The 22,405-nt window shown below is 42.9% G+C and overlaps 1 protein-coding gene across 15 annotated transcripts in view; it reads left to right on the top strand.

The window, feature by feature from the left end:
- The window catches only part of DMD (dystrophin), a 3,066,377-nt gene that overhangs the window by 2,067,942 nt on the left and 976,030 nt on the right, over window positions 1–22,405 (top strand). For all 15 annotated transcript variants that reach the window (XM_068268325.1, XM_068268327.1, XM_068268324.1 and 12 more), the window contains one exon: window positions 18,266–18,477. In XM_068268325.1, the coding sequence (XP_068124426.1) occupies window positions 18,266–18,477 (212 nt within the window). The remainder of the gene's footprint in view (window positions 1–18,265; window positions 18,478–22,405) is intronic.

Raw genomic sequence — 22,405 nt, 5'->3', positions numbered from 1 at the left:
TCTGGAGTGGAGCAGCAGTGACAGACGTGCTGGAGCTGTTTTGGCAGAATGTCGGAGGTGGAGGTGAGGCCTACAGCGGAGGAACCTGATTCTACAGGTGCACCAGGTGCACCTTCTGCTGACCCCAACATTTTTTTTATTTAATTTCGCTATTTTTTGCCCACGGATCCTGATGGCAGCCTGATGCATGCCTGATGCAAACGGACCAGATCCTGATTGGAACCGTACGGCTCCGATCAGGATCAGGTCCTGATCCGATCAGGATCCGGGCCGTTTGCAAGGCAAAACGCAAGTGTGAATGGGGCCTTAGTGTAGGTGTAAAGTTAGTCCTTCAGTAGTAGGAGCGTTAGTGCTAGGCATGGCAGGAGCAGGATGGTTAGTCTGAGAGTAAGGATTAGGAGACAAGTTTGATGCAAGCATTATGTTAACAATAGTATAATATTAGTAATATTAGATTACTGATATTATACTATCAGCAGCTTGTACCAAACTCATTAGTGTCTATCCTAAATGTATGCCTATTGGTTTCTTAAATCTTCTAGAAATGTTGATGAAATATAAACCAGTGGATGGCCATCTTAAGGCAACATTCTAAAAGTGCATTTTCACAGGCATGTCACAGTGGATATTTTTTTAAAATTTCCTTTTCTAAAAAGAAAATGACAGAGACAATCTACCCTGTGCTAAGGAAACGAATGTATCCTTAGTTGTGTTTAACATACTAGAAAAAGGAATATATTAAGATGTTAATTGTTCAGTCAGTTTTTTTTTGCTTCATAAAGGAACTTTTAGCACTACATTTAGGATTTTGTACCTGATTTTATCTAACAGGAGTTTAAATAAAACCAATAGATTTTTTTTTCAACTGCCCATAAACTCCACTGTTTACTTTGTGTCTGCAAAATGTAAAGTGCCATCGTGTGCAGTTAAATAACATCTCTGCCATATCTTGGAATAGTTGAAATGACAGCAGAACTGAACAAATGTCAGCTTTATGGTCATCCAAGTGTTGAGGGTATTAAATGGCGTGCTATAACTGTCACTTTTGCAGCTACATCATTAAACTGCCAGTTGTTTTAGCAGTCAAATGATAAGATAGATACTCTTATTGCGCCTCTCAAAAATAAGTAACTATATTATTTTCAAACAGTTATTGTTTCTTTCAATAAAAAGTAATATATTTGAAAGTAATGTGTTAGCATGTTTGTAGGAAGATGTACAGTAGGGTGTTTGAGGTTAATCTGTTGGAGAAACATCTGGCAGAGAATCATAGTATACTATAAGAAAAGAAGATATCTGTAAAAAAATAAATATATAAATAAAGACTTACATTGTACAATGTTCTTTCATCTTAACTAATTTAACTATAACTCCATACAGGTTGTCTGGATGGATTCTAGCTGCAATTAACACTAGAATTACCGAGTTTTCTATTTTCTGTTGCAAGGCTAGAGGTGTTATTCACTCCTGCTGAGATGTTCACAGGTCTTCAGGGTTGATTATCTTCAATCTATTGTTGTGCAAACCATCCATTACCTAAGGCCTCCACATTTCCATTTCTTTACACAAAGTAGCTGTGTGAGACTTGGATGGAAACCTTCAGACATGCCTGCCGTATCATATTACGTAGCACTGTACAGAGTATATTGTCTCATCACTAACTGTCCCTCAGAGTGGCTCAAAATCTAGTCCCTGTCATAATCATACAGTATGTCTATGTATGTATCGTGTAGTGTATGTATCGTCATCTAGGGCCAATTTTATGGGGAAGCCAATTAACTTATCTGTATTTTTTGGGATGTGGGAGGAAACCGGAGTGCCCGGAGGAAACCCACGCAGACACAGAACTCTGTTGCCGATTCATGCAGCAAAATGCAATCAGAGGGCAATTGGCACTTTTGGCAGTGTTCCATTGACATGACAAATGATGACAGACTGAGGCATTCCATTGCCATGGCATTGATGGCAGTATGGCAGATACTGTAATTCAATTAGGCTGGCTTTTCACAACATATGAATGCTGTAGAGGTGGCCAAAAGGTGTGATGCTGTCCTGTCGGAGGGAGAGAGGCTGGCAGAGAACGTGGTCATGAATCTGATGGAGCCATTTTTGGATGATGGGAGAAATGTCACGACGGACAATTTCTTTACTTCACTGTCACTGTCGCACAGACTGCTGCGTCGCAAAACAATGCTATTGGGCACGGTGAATAATGTCCGGCGTGAACTTCCTCAGCTTGCACCCACAGGTGCCCCGATTTCCAAGGACCCAAGGAACGTCCCTGCCAGTGCTACAATGTTTTCTGATGTGTACTATACAGGCCTATAGAAAAAAAGCACATATACTCATGTCTCTCTCTCTCTCTGCTCTTACAGTGTGGTGTAGACGTGTTGGACCAAATGGCACGGATGTATTCCGTAAGAGCAGCAACACGCAGGTGGCCAGTAGCAGTTTTTTACAATATGCTGGACCTGGCGGTGGTGAATGCCTACATTTTGTACAAGGCATGTACAGGGTGGACAGGCAAAAGAAGATTGTTTCTGAGTCTTCTAGCTAAGGAATTCCGTTGCCGATTCATGCAGCACAAGGAAATATTGGCACAAAGGCGGGCTGCTGAAGCTGTTGCAGCTGCTGTGCCAGGGACTGTACAGACAACACAGTGCCAGGTGCAAGAGAGCTGCAACAGGAATCGCAGCAGGTTTACCTGTGCAACATGTAAAAAATTCACCTGTGCCAAATGCAGGGACGATGGACACTGGGTCTGCAAACGCTGTAAACTCTGTAAAGTTTGAAACACTGAAAAATAAAACAGAATTTTTGGTTTTGCGCAATCGTGAATTTTCACGTGAAACGATACCGTTTTTGCGCAGAAATGAGAATTTTCGCGCGAAACCAATATCTATAAACGTTATCGATACACACCAAGCCGCTCACTCCGCTCCTCCAATGAACTTTGCCTGACCGTCCCCCGCATCACCCAGTCCCATGCACGCCTCCAGGACTTCTCAAGAGCCGCTCCAACACTATGGAACTCCCTACCTCCACCCATTAGTGCAGCCCCCTCCTTCAACACCTTCAAGAAGGCCCTCAAAATTCACCTTTTCACTCTGGCCTACTACCCCTCACAATTGCTCTAAACCCACAGCTGAACTCTGGTCCCCTACCTTTCGTGTCCCTACCTCTCCCTCTAGATTGTAAGCCTTTGGGCAGGGTCCTCCTCCTTTTGTGTCCTACCTGATCATGCACTTCCATTACTGTGAACCCATGCTATGCATTTGAGTGAACCTTACTTGCCTAATCTCCATGCTCCCATCCAGTGACTAAGCATTACCTTGTACTCATACTGTGCTGCGTGATCTGGTTTGCATGTATTCCTGTATTGTCTTATTGCTGTATGTCACCCCTAAATATTGTCTGTAACCTAAACTAATGTCCAGCGCTGCGTAATATGTTGGCGCTTTATAAATACAATAAATAATAATAATACCTTACCAGGCAGCAGCGAGCAGACACCAAGCAGTAGCGAGCAGATACCAGGCAGCAGCAAGCAGATACCAGGCAGCAGCGAGCAGATACCAGGCAGCAGCGAGCAGATACCAGGCAACAGTGAGCAGATACCAGGCAGCAGCGAGCAGATACCAGGCAGCAGCGAGCAGATACCAGGCAGCAGCGAGCAGAACCAGGCAGCAGTGAGCAGATACCAGGCAGCAGTGAGCAGATACCAGGCAGCAGCGAGCAGATACCAGGCAGCAGCGAGCAGATACCAGGCAGCAGAGAGCAGATACCAGGCAGCAGCGAGCAGATACCAGGCAGCAGCGAGCAGATACCAGGCAGCAGCGAGCAGATACCAGGCAGCAGCGAGCAGATACCAGGCAGCAGTGAGCAGATACCAGGCAGCAGTGAGCAGATACCAGGCAGCAGTAAACAGATACCAGGCAGCAGCGAGCAGTTACCAGGCTGTAGAGAGCAGTCACCAGGCAGCAGCAAGCTGTTACCAGGCAGCAGCGAGCTGTTACCAGGCAGCAGCGAGCGAGCTGTTACCAGGCAGCAGCGAGCGAGCTGTTACCAGGCAGCAGCGAGCTGTTACCAGGCAGCAGCGAGCAGTTACCAGGCAGCAGCGAGCAGTTACCAGGCAGCAGCGAGCAGTTACCAGGCAGCAGTGAGCAGTTACCAGGCAGCAGTGAGCAGTTACCAGGCAGCAGTGAGCAGTTACCAGGCAGCAGTGATCAGTTATTAGGCAGCAACAAGCAGTTACCAGGCAGCAGTGAGCAGTTACCAGGCAGGAACAAGCATTTACCAGGCTGCAGTGATCAGTTACCAGGCAGCAGCGAGCAGTTGCCAGGCATCAGCAAGCAGTTACCAGGCAGCAGTGATCAGTTATTAGGCAGCAACAAGCAGTTACCAGGCAGCAGTGAGCAGTTACCAGGCAGGAACAAGCATTTATCAGGCTGCAGTGATCAGTTACCAGGCAGCAGCGAGCAGTAGCCAGGCATCAGCAAGCAGATACCAGGCAGCAGTGATCAGTTATTAGGCAGCAACAAGCATTTACCAGACAGCAGTGAGTGTCTGTGCACACTGGAGCAATGAGGTTTTGTAAAAAAACCATAGCATTACATTGGGAAGAGCTTTTAGAGGTTTCAAAAGCTCTTCCCAATGTAATGCTATGGGTTTTTTTTTACAAAACCTCATTGCTCCAGTGTACACAGACACATAGGATAACATTAGCAGCAGATTTAAAAACTCAAAACGCTCAGAAAAACTCCTCTGGTGTGCACCAGGCCTTAGGGCCCATTCACACCTGAGCGGGAATCGCACGATTCCCGCTCACGGCAAACCGCTAGCGGTTCTGCAAGAACCGCTACACAATGTAGCGAGTGGCAGTGTTCTCACTGCCGCGGTTGCGGTTAGCGATAACCGCAACCGCGCTGCATGCAGCGGTTTGCCGGCGACGAGCGTTCCGCGATTTGCGATTGTGATTAGCGTGCATAGCACGCTAATCGCGATCGCTCCAAACCCGCCGCAGTGTCCAGTGATTTTTTCCGCGCTAATCGCGGGAAAATCACTCCCGCAGAACGCCGGCGGTAATCCCCGGCGTTCTGCGGTTTTAAGTGTGAACGGGCCCTTACTGTGCTCACACAAAGGACAGAATCCTCTGCTTGTGGGGGATGGGAGGTGGGCAAATAGAGTAACTTAGACCCAAGGTGATTTAGTTCAAGCAAACAAATGGAAATGTGCTTGTTTTCAGAACAAAAGAAAGAGAACAATGGAGCTGATGGCATGTTAAAAAACTCAGCAGGGGTGCTACTAAGTGTGAGCTCAAGGGAATTTACGCAAATCTGCGCAAGAATGGTAAATCTAGTGTTAAAGGGTACCTGAACTGAATATTGTCCTTATTGTAATAGTCAAAAAAAGCACCAAGAGTATTTAAAACACTTCTATGTAACAATTTATTGAAATAAATAAAGTGTGCAATAACAAGAATAAATGCACCCTTTAGCACACTTTTTCAGAACCCTCCCAGTTTCTTTTTTCACTGCAGTAAGTGGAAGTGGTATGGCTGTGGTCTGATTGAATGGGTAAGTGACTATAGGTATGCAAACAATATAAATCATTGTCTATTTATTCTTGTTATTGCCTGCTTTATTAATTTCAATAAATTGTTACATAGTGATACTTTAAATGCAGTTAGCGCTTTTTTGTTTATTACAATAAGCTGTTTATCTTAATGGGAGAGGGGACTCCTCCCATTTTCAAATTATCTGCTGTCTGAATTACTATTTACCGTCACAACACTGATCCTTGTATTATGAATATGGTGTCTGTCACATTCCACTATCATGCTAACACCGTTGCCTGGCTATGCATCTCTTTTATTGCTCTCACTTAAGGTTTCCTTTATGTATATGTAGCAGCCTGCCATGCTGTTTTTAGGTAATGGCATTACGAATGCTAACTGTGTGAAGATTTAGTTATGAGTGAAAGCTTGCTTTTGTTTTGATAAGATTTATTGACAAAAAAAAAGGTCAGAGCATTTGTGTTGTTTCTTTTGCTCTTTTTTTTTTTTAATTTTGTTGTTTTTTGTTTTTTCACATCACTGTCTAAGCAAGTGTCAGCAAAGGTCTGTACACACCCTAGATTCAATTTGGTTTGCACAAACGAGTGACGTCGCTCAAACAACATTACCTGGCAAAAAGAGATAAGGGCCCTTTTCCACTAGCAATCGCAATTGCTAAACGCTAGCGATTGCGCCTTGTCACAAATTTTTACACGTGATCGCGATTTTGCATACGGAATACACTTGCATTGCAAAATTGTAAAAATGTAATCGTAGTAATGGAAAATACCTACCGCAATTCCTGTGTTAAAGTGGCAACCCTGGCTATTCAAAAATCGCTAGCGTTTTGCGATCCTGTGATTTAGCATCACAATCACTGCTAGTGGAAAAGGGCCCTAACAAGTAGTTTAAAGGATATTGTCCACATACATTGATACTCCAAACTATTATCTTTATCGAATACTGCGTGTGCAAGTAGTGACAGTTCACCCAACATATGCATGCATGTTCTAGAACAATGTTATTTGAATGACATTTTACACACCAGCCAACTGCACAATATCTGCCCAGTAGTCCACCGAATTGATTCGTCAGTTGCATTGGGCAGAATACATGATATTGGTTGCTTGCCGTTGTCATTTAAGGCACTTGGCTGCATTTTCTATACTTGCTGCCTGATATGGTGATATCTGTCATTCATCAAACGCTTCATTTTTAATGTTGGACTAATCAGGGTAGGAATCATTGATCGCAACTCCGTGCAAAAATGTTCACACAGTTCATCACACTAGTTGGAACCTAGTTTTTAAACCGATTTCAAAGCCATTTACATTTATTTTCTAAACCATCAGAGCTTAAATTGTAAATTAAATTCCAAATTACTCAATTCTGCAGTCACTCTCTGTCTAAATATTTACCATCTCCATAAAAAGCAAATAGATTGGCAATATCTGCTATTTGTGAACAAATAACCTAAGTGAGTGTTTCAGAAAGTTGTATGATCCTTGTCAACAATGACCAAATTAGATTTTCCATTTATAGTGGAACTACAGATGTAAACAAATTTGCTGGTACTCTTACAGCTCATGTGTATACCTAACCTCAATGTCAGTATGAGTAAAGTAAGAAAAGTGTGAAAAGAGCTAAAATATTGAGTATTCTATAAAATAACAATAATACAAGAAATTATAATGATAATGAAAAGTGAGGATACTTAAGTAAGGTAAAAATTGAGGTGCTAGAGAGGGTGTGGTCTTACCTTACTTTACTTAAGTGACCTCACTTGAGGAGATGAGCCTGAATTTTGTGTTTTCAGGTTATCATAATCATTGTGGCCAGTATTACATCCAGTGCTCTCTCACTATCCTATAATCAGTGTTAACATTTACACAGCTCACACTGTTATTTGTATGGTGCATATGGATGTAGCTTGGAGAAGGGAGATAGTATAGATCATGCTGGATTGTGTAAGCAATCAGCACTGAGTGCTGTGTAGTGTGCAGTGTTTACATTTAAAGTGACATAATTTGTCAAATATTTGTTTAAAGTAAAAGAAAACAATAGCATGGCATTTCCCTCAATATTTAATCCATGGCCAACTCCAATCACTCCTAGGTGACCTGGAAAGGAATGGCAGAGAGCCCTCTTCCTGTGCCATGCCAGGCCATATGTCTTTATGTCTTAACATTGAGTGAAGAGATTACAGGGGGAGGGGGGGGGGACTGAGCCTAGTCCTTGAGTTAGAACTTAGCTAAATAGGAGTGTTAATGTTAATAGTGATCCACTCCTACAGGACAGGGTTTAAGGACCCCAGTCTATGGTTTTTGCTTTGAAAAACCTCTCCATTTAGAACAATGATGACCCTATGACTAGTCTCTAGGCTCATTGATAGAATCCAAAATGCAGGCAAAATATTTTGGAGCTCAAATGGAGCCAGAGGATGGGAAAGGCTTAGTAAAAGTCCTGTATGCAAGACTGATAAAAAGGTAACTGAAGGACATGAATTGAAAATATAAGAATATAATTAACAGAGCAAGAGTTGCATGTAGGATGGTGTCCAGGGGCGTAGCAATAGGGGTTGCAGAGGTTGCGACCGCATCAGGGCCCTTGGGCCAGAGGGGCCCGAAGGGCCCTCCCTCAACTACAGTATTAGCTCTCTATTGGTCCTGTGCTCATAATAATCACTTCTATATATGCTTTGAATGATAATAATCATTAACAAAGTGCTCCCCATTCCCATCTTGCACCTCTGACACTGTAGTTGCCATTGGCAGGTTTTGGTGTGCCTTATCAATTGTTATGTATAGAGTGCTTGGGAGGCCCCAATGTAAATCTTGCATCGGGGCCCACAGCTCCTTAGCTACACCACTGATGGTGTCTGCAGATAAGCACTGTCAGTGGTGTAGTCAAACTGTAAAGGACATTGGAAGTGAAGCCTGTTGAATTATATCCTTTGTTTGATGGGCAATCAGAGGAGGGACTAACCGAGAAGGTGATTAGAAAAAGAGGAGAGGTGGAGGAGGAGTCATGCAGAAGACTTGGACTGAAGTTGAGTCAGTCTTATAGCAAGTAGGACACACAGAATGGCATTTCAGTAGTCAAATCAGGAAATTATGAGGGCCTACATAAGTAGTTTAGTTGAGATCAGAAAAAGAAGAGAAAAATTAAAAATATTGTTTATGCAGAGATGACAGGGGTCAGGGAATAGTTTGACAATGCAAAGTGTGAACATAACAGCCAAATCAAATATTACAGCTAGGCAAAGAGCCCGAGGAGTTGGAGTCATTGGTATATGATTAATGTTGGTAATTATGTCAGGTAGGGAAATAGAGTGTGGTAGTTAAAACAAAATGACAATTTCTTTTTTTATCCATATTAAGTTTCAAAAAGGAAAAGGATGTGAAGTTGACTGTAAGCCACATGAACTGATAAGCTGAACAAAAACCATAAGAAGAGATAGAGACGATAAGTAATCAAAAATCTAAGCCTTGTGGTTACCCCAATTGCCAGGTGCATGTGCAACACTGAAGGTTCTGTCAGCGAGATGGGAGAAAAGCCAGTAGAGGGCAAAACCCTGGATGTCTAGAAAGGAAAGGGTTTATCGAAACAGAAACATGACCCACTCATTGTGTAATGAAGTAAACAGAGGTCAAGAAGAATGAGTAAAAAATAGAAACCTGTTGATTTAGCTGTAAATTGATCATCTTTTTGACACGTGCCACTATTGTGGCATAACTTCTATTAAACCAGATTGTAGGTAATCAAACAGGGAGTTAGCAGAAAGCGGTTCACTGAGCATTGGTATATTTAATCACAAATACAAATATATTTAACCACTTGCCGACCACTCCACACCAATTGTAGTGAACACGGCGGCAGCCCCAGGACCTCTCCAAGCCAATCAGCGTGAAGTGCTAGGGCCGAGGATTGCAGGAGATTGTACGCACATCCCTGCTGGATTGACGGAGCTCTTCTAAGCCATCAGTCTCCTAGCGGTGATCACCACTCGGTGACTGTTAGATGGTGAAATAAGACTGTAGAGAGCTGCGATCTAAGAGGCACAAGGCGATCCGCTGTCATAGGCTAATGGGGGAGAGAGGAGTTTAAATATATATATATATATATATATATATATATATATATATATATATATATATATATGTGATTTAATAGCAGAAAATAAATAAATAAAAGAAGTTAAATAAACAAGCTGGCAGGGATCAGACCCCACCAACAGAAAGCTCTGTAGGTGGGGAGGAAAGGGAGGGGAGATCACTTGTATGCTAATTTGTGCAGCCCTGCAGCGAGGCCTTAAAGCTGCAGTGACCTATTTAGTAAAAAATGCTCTGGTCACTAGGGGGGTTTAACACCGCGGTCTTTAAGTGGTTAATGTATTTCATAGTTTGGTTGGAAAAAAAATCTGTCCAGACCATCAAGTTCTGCTAGAAATAGTAATAGTAAAGAAACTCTAAAAGTTAGGATCGGTAATACTTGTGTTACCAATTTTTATAATTATTTGCATAGTACTTTTGTTTTTAACTGTGATGTACTAAGTCAAAAGCCTTATATTTTAATTTAATTCTGAACTGTGTCCAACAAGTCAGGAACCAAATGTGGCAAATCTGTTACGTCACATCAAAAATCCTGTTTGGCAGTTTAACTAGACATGTCAGTATACAAATTCAGTAGAGCATAAACCATGCCAAGATGTTGTTTGATTATTTGTAAAATAACATCTTTCAGAAACAGTGTTTGGCTGCTCTGTCTGGATGATTGCTGCACTGAACACACTCAATTAGAATAATATGTCTGTGCATTAACAGAGTAATGGATTTCAAATTTTTCCTTAAGGGCATTCTTCATTGCAGAATAACTTGACACCAATTTTCAAAGCAATGTATTACTCTCCTGCAGGAGTGGTATCAAGTAATAACACAAACTATTGTTCACTGAAATACATATTGTAGTGAGGTGTCCTCTTGGTATTTATCAAGATAAACATTTATTCAAATATGCTTTCAAGATGCTAGTTAATGAAATGAATAGCAAAGCATGAAATTGTTAGATGTACTGCAATGCATTAATACTTAAGAAATTCAAATAATTCTTGATGACTGATAATGAGAGAGAACTTTATTCTCCCTTTCCTGAATGCATTACTAATTGAAGAAAAACACTGTATGTTATTGACAAGTGCATAATAAGGTTTTTAAATACATAACTTACTATAACCATCTTTTCCCAATAATGTTTAAAGCTTATTCAGATACATATGTATCTGTCAGATTGTAATGGAAAATATCAGGGTATTTGGAGGAGTAGGGCAGATGGAACTGGAATGCACAAAACGTTTATTTTTGTACTTCTTGCTGTGTTTTGCCATTTTTATACCTATTTGCTGTTTTAGTGATGAAATCTTTTGCAAAGTCTTGCACAAGCTTCATAATGTGCCCATATTAATACAAAATAGTATAAAGGAGGTGGATGAAGATAGTAAAAATTGATAAATATGTTTAGATGCCATGCTGATTGTTATACAGATTTATGTTATACAGTCTTTAGAAGATTGTCTACTGATTAAATTGTTTATGAACACACTGGGCAACAGTCCATTGTTTGTGAAGGTTTGCCCCATCCTCAAGAGCCAACTGTGCTCAAAGAACAGTAATAGACTGTACTGGATTGTTTTTGGCCAATTACTGTTGTATTCCTCTGTAACAGGTGTTGTCATGACCGAACCATGAGTGAAACGAGTATCAACTCCTGATCTTAATCTACAAGTCGATATTAAAAGGGCATTTTATTCTGTTTTGACTAGGGATGGTGTGTTGATCTTCACTTTGCATGTCAGAAGCCATCTTTCCCCTACCAGTTTATCAAAAGAGTTTGCACCTTTCAATTAGCGCCTCAATGGCAAACAGAAGGCAAGACAAGGCAGGGGTGGGATGAAAGGGAAGTCTGTGAAGGGGATTTGGCTCATTCTAGACTTGTTGTCCTCAACACCATGGGGGAAGGGGAGTGAATAACAGAGCTCATAGGTTTTAAATAACATACAATTCATATTTGTCCATTTTGAAGCTAAATCATACAGTATATCTGATCCCTATGAAACATATAACAGGGTCTCACAAGCAGAAACCACATTATTTCATTTCTTAGTAAGGGGACAGACTAGGAAAGCCAAGTTTGATCTTACAATTATGTATATTATTAGCAGGACATGAATCTGCTATTATTGTGCACATGCGATAAGTGACACACGGATTATGGACTAATAAAGCATTCATGACCAAACTTTCCCTCCAAAATGTCAGGGGAGGATCAGCTAAAGCAAGGGAAAGGACTAGTAAGGCAGCTTCCCAAGAAGGTTCCTCAAAAGGAAACTTGGCCAGCGGCCATGTTAATCTTTTAAAAATCCACCTATAAGAAACCTCCAGGCTCCAGTGAAGATAGCTGTGAAGCTGGGACTCCTAATCAAAGAACATTTCCACTTGGATTTAAACAAAAACTAGACTTAGGTGCTTACCCAAATTTAACCTGTTAAGAGCATTGCACGCATTATTTTGAGTTAGATAATGCGTGCCAGGGCATCTTCTAACAGCATAAGCTGTTTTGCTGCTTAATACAGCCATACAGAGCAGCGCAGCGATCTTTTTTGTATTTATCTGTTCTGGGTGGCTGGATTGACTTCTCCTCTTCATCCACCGATGGTGCTGCACTCCCGGTATATTCTTCAGAGTTCTGATCACATGATATGGCATGCAATTGTAACCTAGGGGATGGTGTCAACACTGCAGCGCTGCCCAGTGGTGGAAATGGGGTGATGAAAGAGATTCTTATATAACCCCCTTCCACCACGGGGCTGTGCTGTAATGCTGACACCATCTCCGGGGTTATGATCACATGTCACAACATTTGTGACTACTTGCGATTGCAGGATTTTTTGATAGCTTGGCAGCAACAAACATTTGTCCCATAGTGCCCAACATGACCTTAAAACTAAGTTCAGCAGAGCTGGAGTGAGTTTTCTCCAAGGAACACATTTTTTGAATGCTGCAACTAATAAAATGAATCTGCAAGGGTAGAAATCTGGTTTATTTTGTCTGGTTTATTTTGATAAAGATCACATGGTCCACATCCTATGTATAAAGACAAACAGGTTTTCCAGCCACCACACTCTCCTCCTCTTTCTCTTGTTGAGCTAAAAGCCCCTTCTGCTAAGACACTTGCAACAGTGCAGTCAATCACCCATAGATCATGTTATGCAGGCTCAAGTGAAGTGGCAGTATCTAAGCTAAAGCTAACATATATGCTGACCATTATGGACAAATGTTAATAGAGGCTAGACCTGGCCTCCACTTCCAGTAAAAGTTTTCACAATGCTTCCTTTAGATGTTTGTTGCTAGCGGCATCACTACTGCTACTTCCTATGTGTCTGCTATAGGTGACAGAGCTGCAGCAGAAACATCTCTACTGTCTCTGAGAAATAATCTGCACAAGTCAAGTGGCTCTATAGTACTTTTTATAGTGATGTATTTTGCCTCCCCTCTCCAATACTGGCTTGAATTTTGACCTTGGAGTCTGTATCTAAAAGTGTGGCCATCCACTAATAATCATTGTTTTAATGTCTTGTGAGTATGTCATTCTGTAAGCACAGCAACATGAAAACACTTATGTGCTTCAAACTGCTTACAACTGAAAACTCCAGAATGATTGGCACTTCTGCTTCTTCCTAGATGCTGATTGGTGGCCCAGGGAATTATGGTCTAGCCTGCTAAGTGTCACTAAATCTGGCTTAAATATAGGCCTCTTGCAATCTACGTGTGATTCCGATTTTTTATTCTACTTATAAAAAGTACTGCATGCTGCCATGTTTTTTAATCAGAATCAAGAATCAGATCATATAAAATATCTGAATCACATGTAGTGTGCAAGAGGCCTTATACTGGTTTGAGTGATCCTAAAACTGAAACGCTGATGTTTATATTGCATTTGGCCTGAATCTGAACAGCAACACTAGTGTTTACCACTTAGCCATCATGCTTATACACTAGCTTTTAAGTTTGTTCTTTCACATACAGATACGTGTCTGTCGGGGTTAGCCTTAGCAGAACTTTAAAACCATAAACCTAATGTTGCATTGCTTTGTATGGTGTAGATAAATTTGTTTCTCACACTTAAAGTATGTTTGAAAATCTGCATGAATCAAGTGAGTAATGTATGGGTTTAATTAGAGTTCCTCTATAATAATAAATTAAAATGTAGAAATTAATAAAGAACTTTGGATGGGAAAATGTATGAATAATTCATATGTAGAATATTTATAGTTTCACACCACTAATTGAAACATTTATTCAGTATGAAATTTTCATTTGAATATAAATAAGATGATGTCTCATATATCTTTGTCATTTATTTTGCCATAAAATCATGAAACCATAATGATAATGTCCACAAATTCTTGTAAATTTTTTATATTTACTATTAAATTAAAGTTGTAATTTTACCAACTAAGCATTCTTTGAGGCAGATAACGGTTCTGATCAGATTATTGGACCCCTACAGGATGCATTCACTCCTACCATAAGCAGAGTATAAAAAACTGGCTGTGTCATTCTCAAATGCTGATTATCGATGTATGCCAGCTCACCATTTTGATAATGTCTAAAATAAAATAAAAGTTATTTTATTTTCTGCAGCTACAAACTAGGAATTCTTTAGCGAACTGAAACAGTTCTGCCCAATAAAAAATAACCAAAGGAAAGGCTTCATTGTCTTTTAGTTAAAGAAGAACTTTACTAAAAAAACTAATCAATAAAATTGCTTATTTTTACAATATTACTTAAACAATTACTACTGTTACTAATATTACTTAAAATATTTAGTCAGTGTTTGCTCATTGCAAAACGTTTCCTCACCCTCATTCTGAAATTTGTCACATGTGGCAACATCTTTAGTTATGGTGCATCACTGCTTAATGTTTGTTTACGGTTTGTTCCAAAGACTTCCAGCGTGCACTAGGAGAAGAAGTCTATATAATAAACAGCCTAGGCTGTAATGTCACTGGGAGGGCAGGGCTACATACTAATATACTGCAATATATATATTTACCGTATTTTTCGGACCATAAGACACAATTTTTCTCCTCCCAAAATGGGGGGGGGGGGGAGTCACGGCGTCTTATGGACCGAATGCAACAATTTTGGCCGGGTGTCTGCCCCATTCTGAGTCTCAGTCTTCTGTCCCATGTCCCCTGTCTTCTTTCCCTTTTCCCCATCTGCTGTCCTGAGTCCATGTGTGTCCACGTGACCCCTGTCTTTTGTCCTGTGTCTGCCGTCAGCTGTCCCGTGTCCTCGTGCATCCCCTCTTCTGCCCGGTGTCTGCTGTCCCCTCATCTTTCCCCGTGTGGGTCGTTAGCATCTGGTCTAAAGGCTGTAGCTTACCACATAACAGGGGCCACAGCGATGAATAGCAGTGAATATTCATAGGAAAGCCATTCGGGGGTCCATGCACACAGCCGAAGTCTCTCTGCCTTCACTTTCATATACGTCACTAACGCGGCAGTGAAGGCAGAGAGACTTTGCTGCGTGCACGGACCCCCGAGCGGCTTTCCTATGAACGCTCACCGCTACTCATTGCTGCACTGTGGCTCCCGTTATGTGCTAAGCTACAGCGTTTAGACTAGATGCTAGCGACCCACACGGGGAAAGAGGAGGAGACAGCAGACACCGGACAGAAGAGGGGACAGACGAGGAGACGGGACACTTGAGCCATAGGGAAGCATGGACATTACCTTGCACATTCAGTTGTAACTGACAGCTGCTGATATATAACTGACAGTAACTGGTATGTTTCAGTTCTGACAAAATCTTGTCAGAACTGGAGGGGAGCACTGTAAATAGGCCCATACACTTAATGATTTTCCTGCTGATATACAGCAGATTCGATCACTGTGATTGAATCTGCTGTGAAATCGTTGTGCAAACGCTGACCGAACTATCGATTTCTGTACGAAATTGATCGTTCCCATTGATCCATCCATGCGTTCAAATGCCCGATGACTGACGCTAACGGCAACACATTACCTGTTCTGCCGGCGCGAGTCCCCTGATCTCCGCTGTACCTTCTCCGCGATGGGCTCCGGCTGGCTTCACTTACCTCCTGTCCCGACAGGAAGTTTAAACAGTAGAGCGCCCTCTACTGTTTAAACTTTCCCCAGCAGGAAGTAAAATGAGGCCGTAGCCCTGGAGCCCAGAGCAGAGAAGAGACAGCGGACACCAGGAGACTCGCGTCGGCTAGATCAGGTAATGTATGCGCGGGGGGGGGGGGGGGGGGCCTGCCAGCAGCAACTCCACAGATTGTGAATCAGTTTCATTGTGAAATCGATTCACAATCTGTTTGCAGTAAAGGCAGCCATACAATCCCTCTCTGATCAGATTCGATCAGAGAGGGATCTATCTGTTGGTCGCACTGATGGCAAATCGACCAGTGTATGGCCACCTTAAGAAGAAAATGGTGAGCTTCTAAGGGAAACTGATGGCCAAGTATGTAATATTAATTTGCAGCTACATCATGTGTTTATTTTAAATAATTTTACTCAGTTTAGGTTCCCTTTAAACCTAGGTGCGTATTATGATCCGGAACGTCTTATGGTCCAAAAAATACCATATACGTTTTTTCTAATGCTGAAACCAGGATATTTAATTAAAAAGTAGATATCCTGAATAACTAACTACATTCTACTATATGTCACGAGTTCATCTTTAATTTGACATGTTGACAGGGTAGAGTTATTGTTTAAGAAAATCCACTGTTGATCAGGCTTAGAAACCAATTGATGCCACAATATATTTATACACAAAAAGTTAACCTGCCTCCAGGGTCTTGAGCAAGTGAATGGTAAGCTTTTGAATATAGCCAAAATTCTCTGGAATATACTGCTGATTCATTGCCGGTGACACTGCATGCATAGCTGTGATTAAGAGAAAGTAGAGATTTCATCTGACTAGCTCTGCAGGTTTGGAGGCATGTATTAGTCACGAGAAAGAATAGAGTTTCTGAAATAACGCATATAACACATTTTTGAGAGCTATCTGCACCACATAGAAACTCCAGATTAGAGACCTGCAGCGGGTCGGGTACCCGCGGGTGCCCACAGGTAACCCGAAATGCGGGTCGGGTTCAAGTACCCGAATTGATTCAAGCTGCGGGTGTGGGTCGGGTGCGGGTAGCGACTTGCGGGTGCGGGTAGGGTTGCGGGTAGCGGTCTGCGGGTGCGGGTCGCGGGTAGCGAAAGCAAGCTAAAAACCTTCTTTAGCTTTGGTTTGTGTATAAAAATAGGTTTTATTAGCTTTACATCTCCCCAATGTTACTTTAAAGGTGCACTTTAAGAAAATGTAAAAAAGCGGGTCGCGGGTAGCAGGTCGGGTAGCGGGCCTGCAGGTCGCGGGTCGGGTGCGGGTAGCGGTTCTGCGGGTGCGGTTCGGGTTGCGGGTATGAAATTAACCAGAAAGCGGGTCGCGGGTCGGGTGCGGGTAGCGGGTCGCAGGTGTGGGTCTGGTGCGGGTATGAAAAAGTGGACCCGCGCAGGCCTCTACTCCAGATGACTAGCTAAATGCACAGCTGAAGTAGATATTTACTATTTCTATTACTATTACTATTGGGCGACACAGTGGCATAGTGGTTAGCGCTCTTGCCTTGCAGGTGCTAAGTCCCCTGTTCAAATCCTAGCCAGGTCAACATCTGCAAGCAGTTTGAATGTTCTCCACATGTCTATGTGGGTTTCCTCTGGGCACACAGGTTTCCTCCCACATCCTAAAAACATACACATAGGTTAATTGGCTCCTCCCTAAAATTGGCCCTAGAATATGATACATGCACTACACGATACATACATAGACTTTTGACTATGGTAGGGATTAAATTGTGAGCACCTCTGAGGGACAGTTAGTGACAAGACAATGCACAGCGCTACGTAATATGTTGGCACTATACAAATACTTAAATAAATGTTGCTTGCATCATTATGTGTCATTAAATTGTTGACAAAAGAGAATTCTATGAAACTGAGAATTCTCTTTTAGGGATTAGATTTCAAAGCCAGAATTAAATTTAACAGGGGGGGGGGGGGGGGGCTCCTTTTTAGGCAAGGTAAAGTTGTATGCTATATACATAGTTCCAAATTGTCCCTTTATCAGAGGGGCAGTCCCTCTTTGGGAACACAGTCCTTCTGTCCCTCTTCCTTCTTCATGTGTGCCTCTTTCAGGACTGATGTACAGATATGTGTAAATATATGTATCTTTCTACTGTAAATGTGTTTAGCTGACTATAAGCTTTATTCTCATAATTTAAAATGATATATTTCTTATTTACATCTTAAAATGAAGGAAAGCAAATGATGATGGAAGGGACCAGTGCAGTTTGAATGATAAAAATACATCTTTAGCTTTTAAATTCTTTGTGGTATGCATAAAGAGTGGTATGGTGGGGGTGTGTTTAGAGGTGTATCTCAAAAAGTTAGAAGATATGACTATGGCAGAAGATTAGCCCTCTGCAAACTATCTTTTTCTATTGTTTATTCAAACAATCTTCACTTATTTTTATACTTCCATTACTACCAAACAGCCTTTATTTTTTACCTGTTTGGAAATATGACTAAAATTAAACAAATATTATATTATAATACATAATATATTTATTTTTGTTTTGTAGTTGAAAAAATACAAAATCAATGGGAGGAAGTCCAGTGTCACCTACAAAATCGAAGACAACAGCTGCAGGAAATGCTTAAGGATTCCATCCAGTGGAATGAAGCTCGCCATGAAGCAGAAGAGGTGCTAGAGAAAGCAAAAGACAGGATTGAATCTTGGAAAGAGATATCCTATACTGTTGAAGCACTAAGGAAGCAAAATAGTGACCTTAAGGTGTGTAGTCTACATGTCTAATAGGTTGACAGTTAGATCAGTGGCATATGACAGTCCTATCTTAAGATAAAGAGTTGGCAGCAAATTTTGACCTGGCCAGATACTTTTGGTGCTGATACATAAAGCCCTGTTTAGAGATCCTTTATTAAAATGTTTTTATTAGGATTATTTTTTCATATGTATTTTTATATAGAGCATTTAAATGTTAATAAGATGTTTCGTTTTCTGCAGTAAAAAATAATAAAATACGTCATAAAAAAATGCATCACTTCAGTGGCGGATACAGCCAGCAGTGGGCCCCTGTGCAAAACTGCAATTGTGGGCCCCTATGACCTGCACCGCGGCAAAAAATGGGCGTGGATACAACCTGCGGCACGTAGCGCCGTGGCAAAAAATGGGCGTGGCAATGACTGGATGAGGGCGGAGCTAACTGTAATTTAAAGTGAACCCGGGGTGAGAGTGATATGGAGGCTGCCATATTTATTTCCTTTTAAACAATACTAGTTGCCTGGCAGCCCTGCTGATCTATTTGGCTGCAGTAATAAACTGAATTACACCAGCAACAAGCATGCAGCTAATTTTCTCAGTTCTGACAATATTGTCAAAAACCCCTGACCTGCTGCATGCTTGTTCAGGGTCTCAAAGACAGAGGGCCCAAGTTTTGGTGACCCTTTCCCCAGAAAATTCACATAATTGTGCAGGTTTTCTCAAGAAAATACACATAATGTGGGCAGATTTGCCCAAAAAATACATTCAATCATGTCGGCAGATTTTCCCAGAAAATACGTGCAATCAGGTCGGCAGATATGCCCAGAAAATACGCGCAATCATGTCGGCAGATATGCCCAGAAAATACGTGCAATCATGTCGGCAGATATGCCCAGAAAATACGTGCAATCATGTCGGCAGATATAACCAGAAAATACGTGCAATCATGTCGGCAGATACGCCCAGAAAATACGTGCAATCATGCCGGCAGATTTGCCCAGAAAATACATGCAATCATGTCGGCAGATTTGCCCAGAAAATACGTGCAATCATGTGGCAGACCTGCCCAGAAAATACATGCAATTATGTCGGCAGATTTGCCCAGAAAATACATGCAATCATGTGGCAGACCTGCCCAAACCATACGCCTGCTAATATAAATAAAAAAAAAAAACATTTACTCACCTGCAGCAGCAGACCTCCTGTCCCAGCCTCCATCCGGTGCGCAGCTCCCATGGGTGGTTGGGTGGGTAGGTAGCCTGGTGGGTGGGTAGGTAGGTAGCCTGGTGGGTAGGTAGGTAGGTAGCCTGGTGGGTGGGTAGGTAGGTAGCCTGGTGGGTGGGTAGTTAGGAAGCCTGGTGGGTGGGTGGGTAGCCCGGGTGGGTAGGTAGCCTGGTTTGGGTAGGTAGCCGAGTGGGTGGGTAGGTAGCCGGGTGGGTAGGTAGCCTGGTGGGTGGGTAGGTAGCCTGGTGGGTGGGTGGGTAGGTAGCCTGGTGGGTAGGTAGCCTGGTGGGAAGGTAGCCTGGTTGGTTTGTGGGTAGGTAGCCTGGTGGGTGGGTGGGTAGGTAGGTAGCCGGGTGGGTGGTTAGGTAGCCGGGTGGGTGGTTAGGTAGGTAGCCTGGTGGGTAGCCGGGTGGGTAGGTAGCCTGGTTTAGGTAGGTAGGCTGGGTAGCTGGGTGGGTAGGTGGGTAGGTGGGTAGGTAGCCTGGTGGGTGGGTAGGTAGGCAGGTGGGTAGGTAGTCGGGTGAGTGGGTGGGTGGGTAGGTAGCCGGGTGGGTAGGTAGTCTGGTGGATGGGTAGGTAGCCTGGTGGGTGAGTGGGTAGGTAGGTAGCCCGGTGGGTGGGTGGGTAGGTAGCCTGGTGGGTGGGTGGTTAGGTAGCCGGGTGGGTAGGTAGGTAGCCTGGTTAGGTAGCCGGGTGGGTGGGTGGATGAGTAGGTAGGTGGCCGGGTGGGTGGGTAGATAGGTAACCGGGTGAGTGGGTGGGTAGGTAGGTAGCCGGCTGGGTGGGTTGATAGGTAGGTAGGTAGCCGGGTAGGTATGTAGGTAGGTAGGTAGGTAGCCGGGTGGGTGGGTTAGTTGGGTAGGTAGGTAGGTGGGTGGGTAGGTAGCCGGGTAGGTTGCAATCCTGGTGGGGGGCCCGACTCCTATCCTCCCTCCCTCCCTCACCTTGGGGGGCCCCCCTCCCGGTATGCGCGGCGGGAGAGCGGCAAATACAGGAAGTCTCCGGGGTTCCAGCAGGCGCTAGAGGTTCAGCCGCCTGGTCTCCTCTGTGTCTCCTCTCCTCTGTATACTGCTTGCTACTTCCTGGTTTAGTAGCGAGCGGTATACAGAGGAGTGGAGACAGCGGAGACCAAGCGGCTGAGCCTCTAGCACCTGCTGGAACCCCAGAGCCTTCCTGTATTTGCCGCTCGGCTCTCCCGCCGCATGAGGGGGGGGGCCCGAGGTGAGGGGGAAGGATAGGAGTCTGGGCCCCCCGAGAAAAAAAATTATAAAAAAAAACAATTAAAAAAAACAGCAATTCTTAATGGGCCCCTGAAGCAACGGAACTTCAGGGGCCCTCGTGCGGCGGCACGGCCTGCACGACCGTATGTCCGCCCCTGCATCACTTCTGTGATCATTACTACAGGCTTCCCAAGCTACTGCTCACTTTCTCCTGTTCCCTGTCTCAGAGAGAACCCAACCCCCCAGCTATAATGTGAGTAGCAAGGGGTGTGGGAAATTACTCTCTTTCCTGAAGTCATGTCTCCCTACTAACATAATGGCTGTTGGAGGTGTGGCAAATGTATTTAGCTTGGAATTGGACCAATCAAAATCCTCATCCACTCTACTTGTTTGTTTCAATTCCAAGCTACATACATTTGCAGTACATTTGCATCAATTTGAAATTACACCTCAACCACCATCTCTATTGGTCACTAAACATGACATTATGTAATTTGACATAATAGACCTTATGCAATTCCAGGTGATAAGAAACTCCCTTGCAAGTGAGTTTCTGCTCACCTGACATCGTGCAGGAGTTACCAGCAAATTTAATTTCCTGCTTCTCCTGGGCAATGGCTGAGTGAGAGGAGCCTTGAAGCCCATCGCCTAAGCATTGGAAGTAGCTGTCAGATGATATTGTAGTGAGGTCCTGCCTTGTGGATCTGTTTTGTTAGCACTATAGCACTGCTGCATTGCTCCTGCAAACACTGTTGCACCACACTCTGGCACTCCCGCGATTTCTGCTGCACCCACTCATGCAATGCCAGGAAATAGAAGCTCTGCCAATATCCTCTACTCTTCTGCCAGACCTGCTGTTTGCCAATGCTACAATTCAGGGCATCCTGGCACTACTCTGAGGTCCACAACCACAATGCTAGGCACCCAAACATTCCTTGCCATGCCTGGCATACCTCTTCCAGGCAACCCTGGCACTGCCGCTTCCTGCTGCAGCAGAGCTGACCCCACCAGGACCACCACCACACACTCTGCTCCTTGCTTCTTCTATTTTCATTAAACACTGTGGTCTGGTAGCTCCAGCAAAAACTTCAGATCCAACCCCCAGGCTTGGTTAGATTCTTATTGGTCTAATTAAAGTCTTTAATATTGCTAATTTAAACTCATAAGCACAAGCCACATTACAATCTATTTCTTTATGTACCGTGAAAGATAAACATATTCAGAATGCAATCTACTCTACACAACAACTATATCCGTCAACTTCTGTTTATTGGGAGTCAGTGTGATGTTGTGACACTACAAAGTAAATGGGAAATACACCTCATTTACCTGCTGTTAATAATTTCGGTACACTAAAACTATGTTCACTGAGGTCACTGTCAGTTGCATAACACAAGACAAATAACATTTATATTTTGCTTTTCTCCTGGCAGACTCAATGTTTGGATGTTTGTTACTCGATCACGCAAAAATGGCTGAACGGATTTAAATGAAAT

The sequence above is a fragment of the Hyperolius riggenbachi genome, chromosome 2 (assembly GCF_040937935.1).
Source record: "Hyperolius riggenbachi isolate aHypRig1 chromosome 2, aHypRig1.pri, whole genome shotgun sequence".
Classification (NCBI taxonomy): Eukaryota; Metazoa; Chordata; class Amphibia; order Anura; family Hyperoliidae; genus Hyperolius; species Hyperolius riggenbachi.
This window is presented reverse-complemented; position numbering and strand designations above follow the sequence as displayed.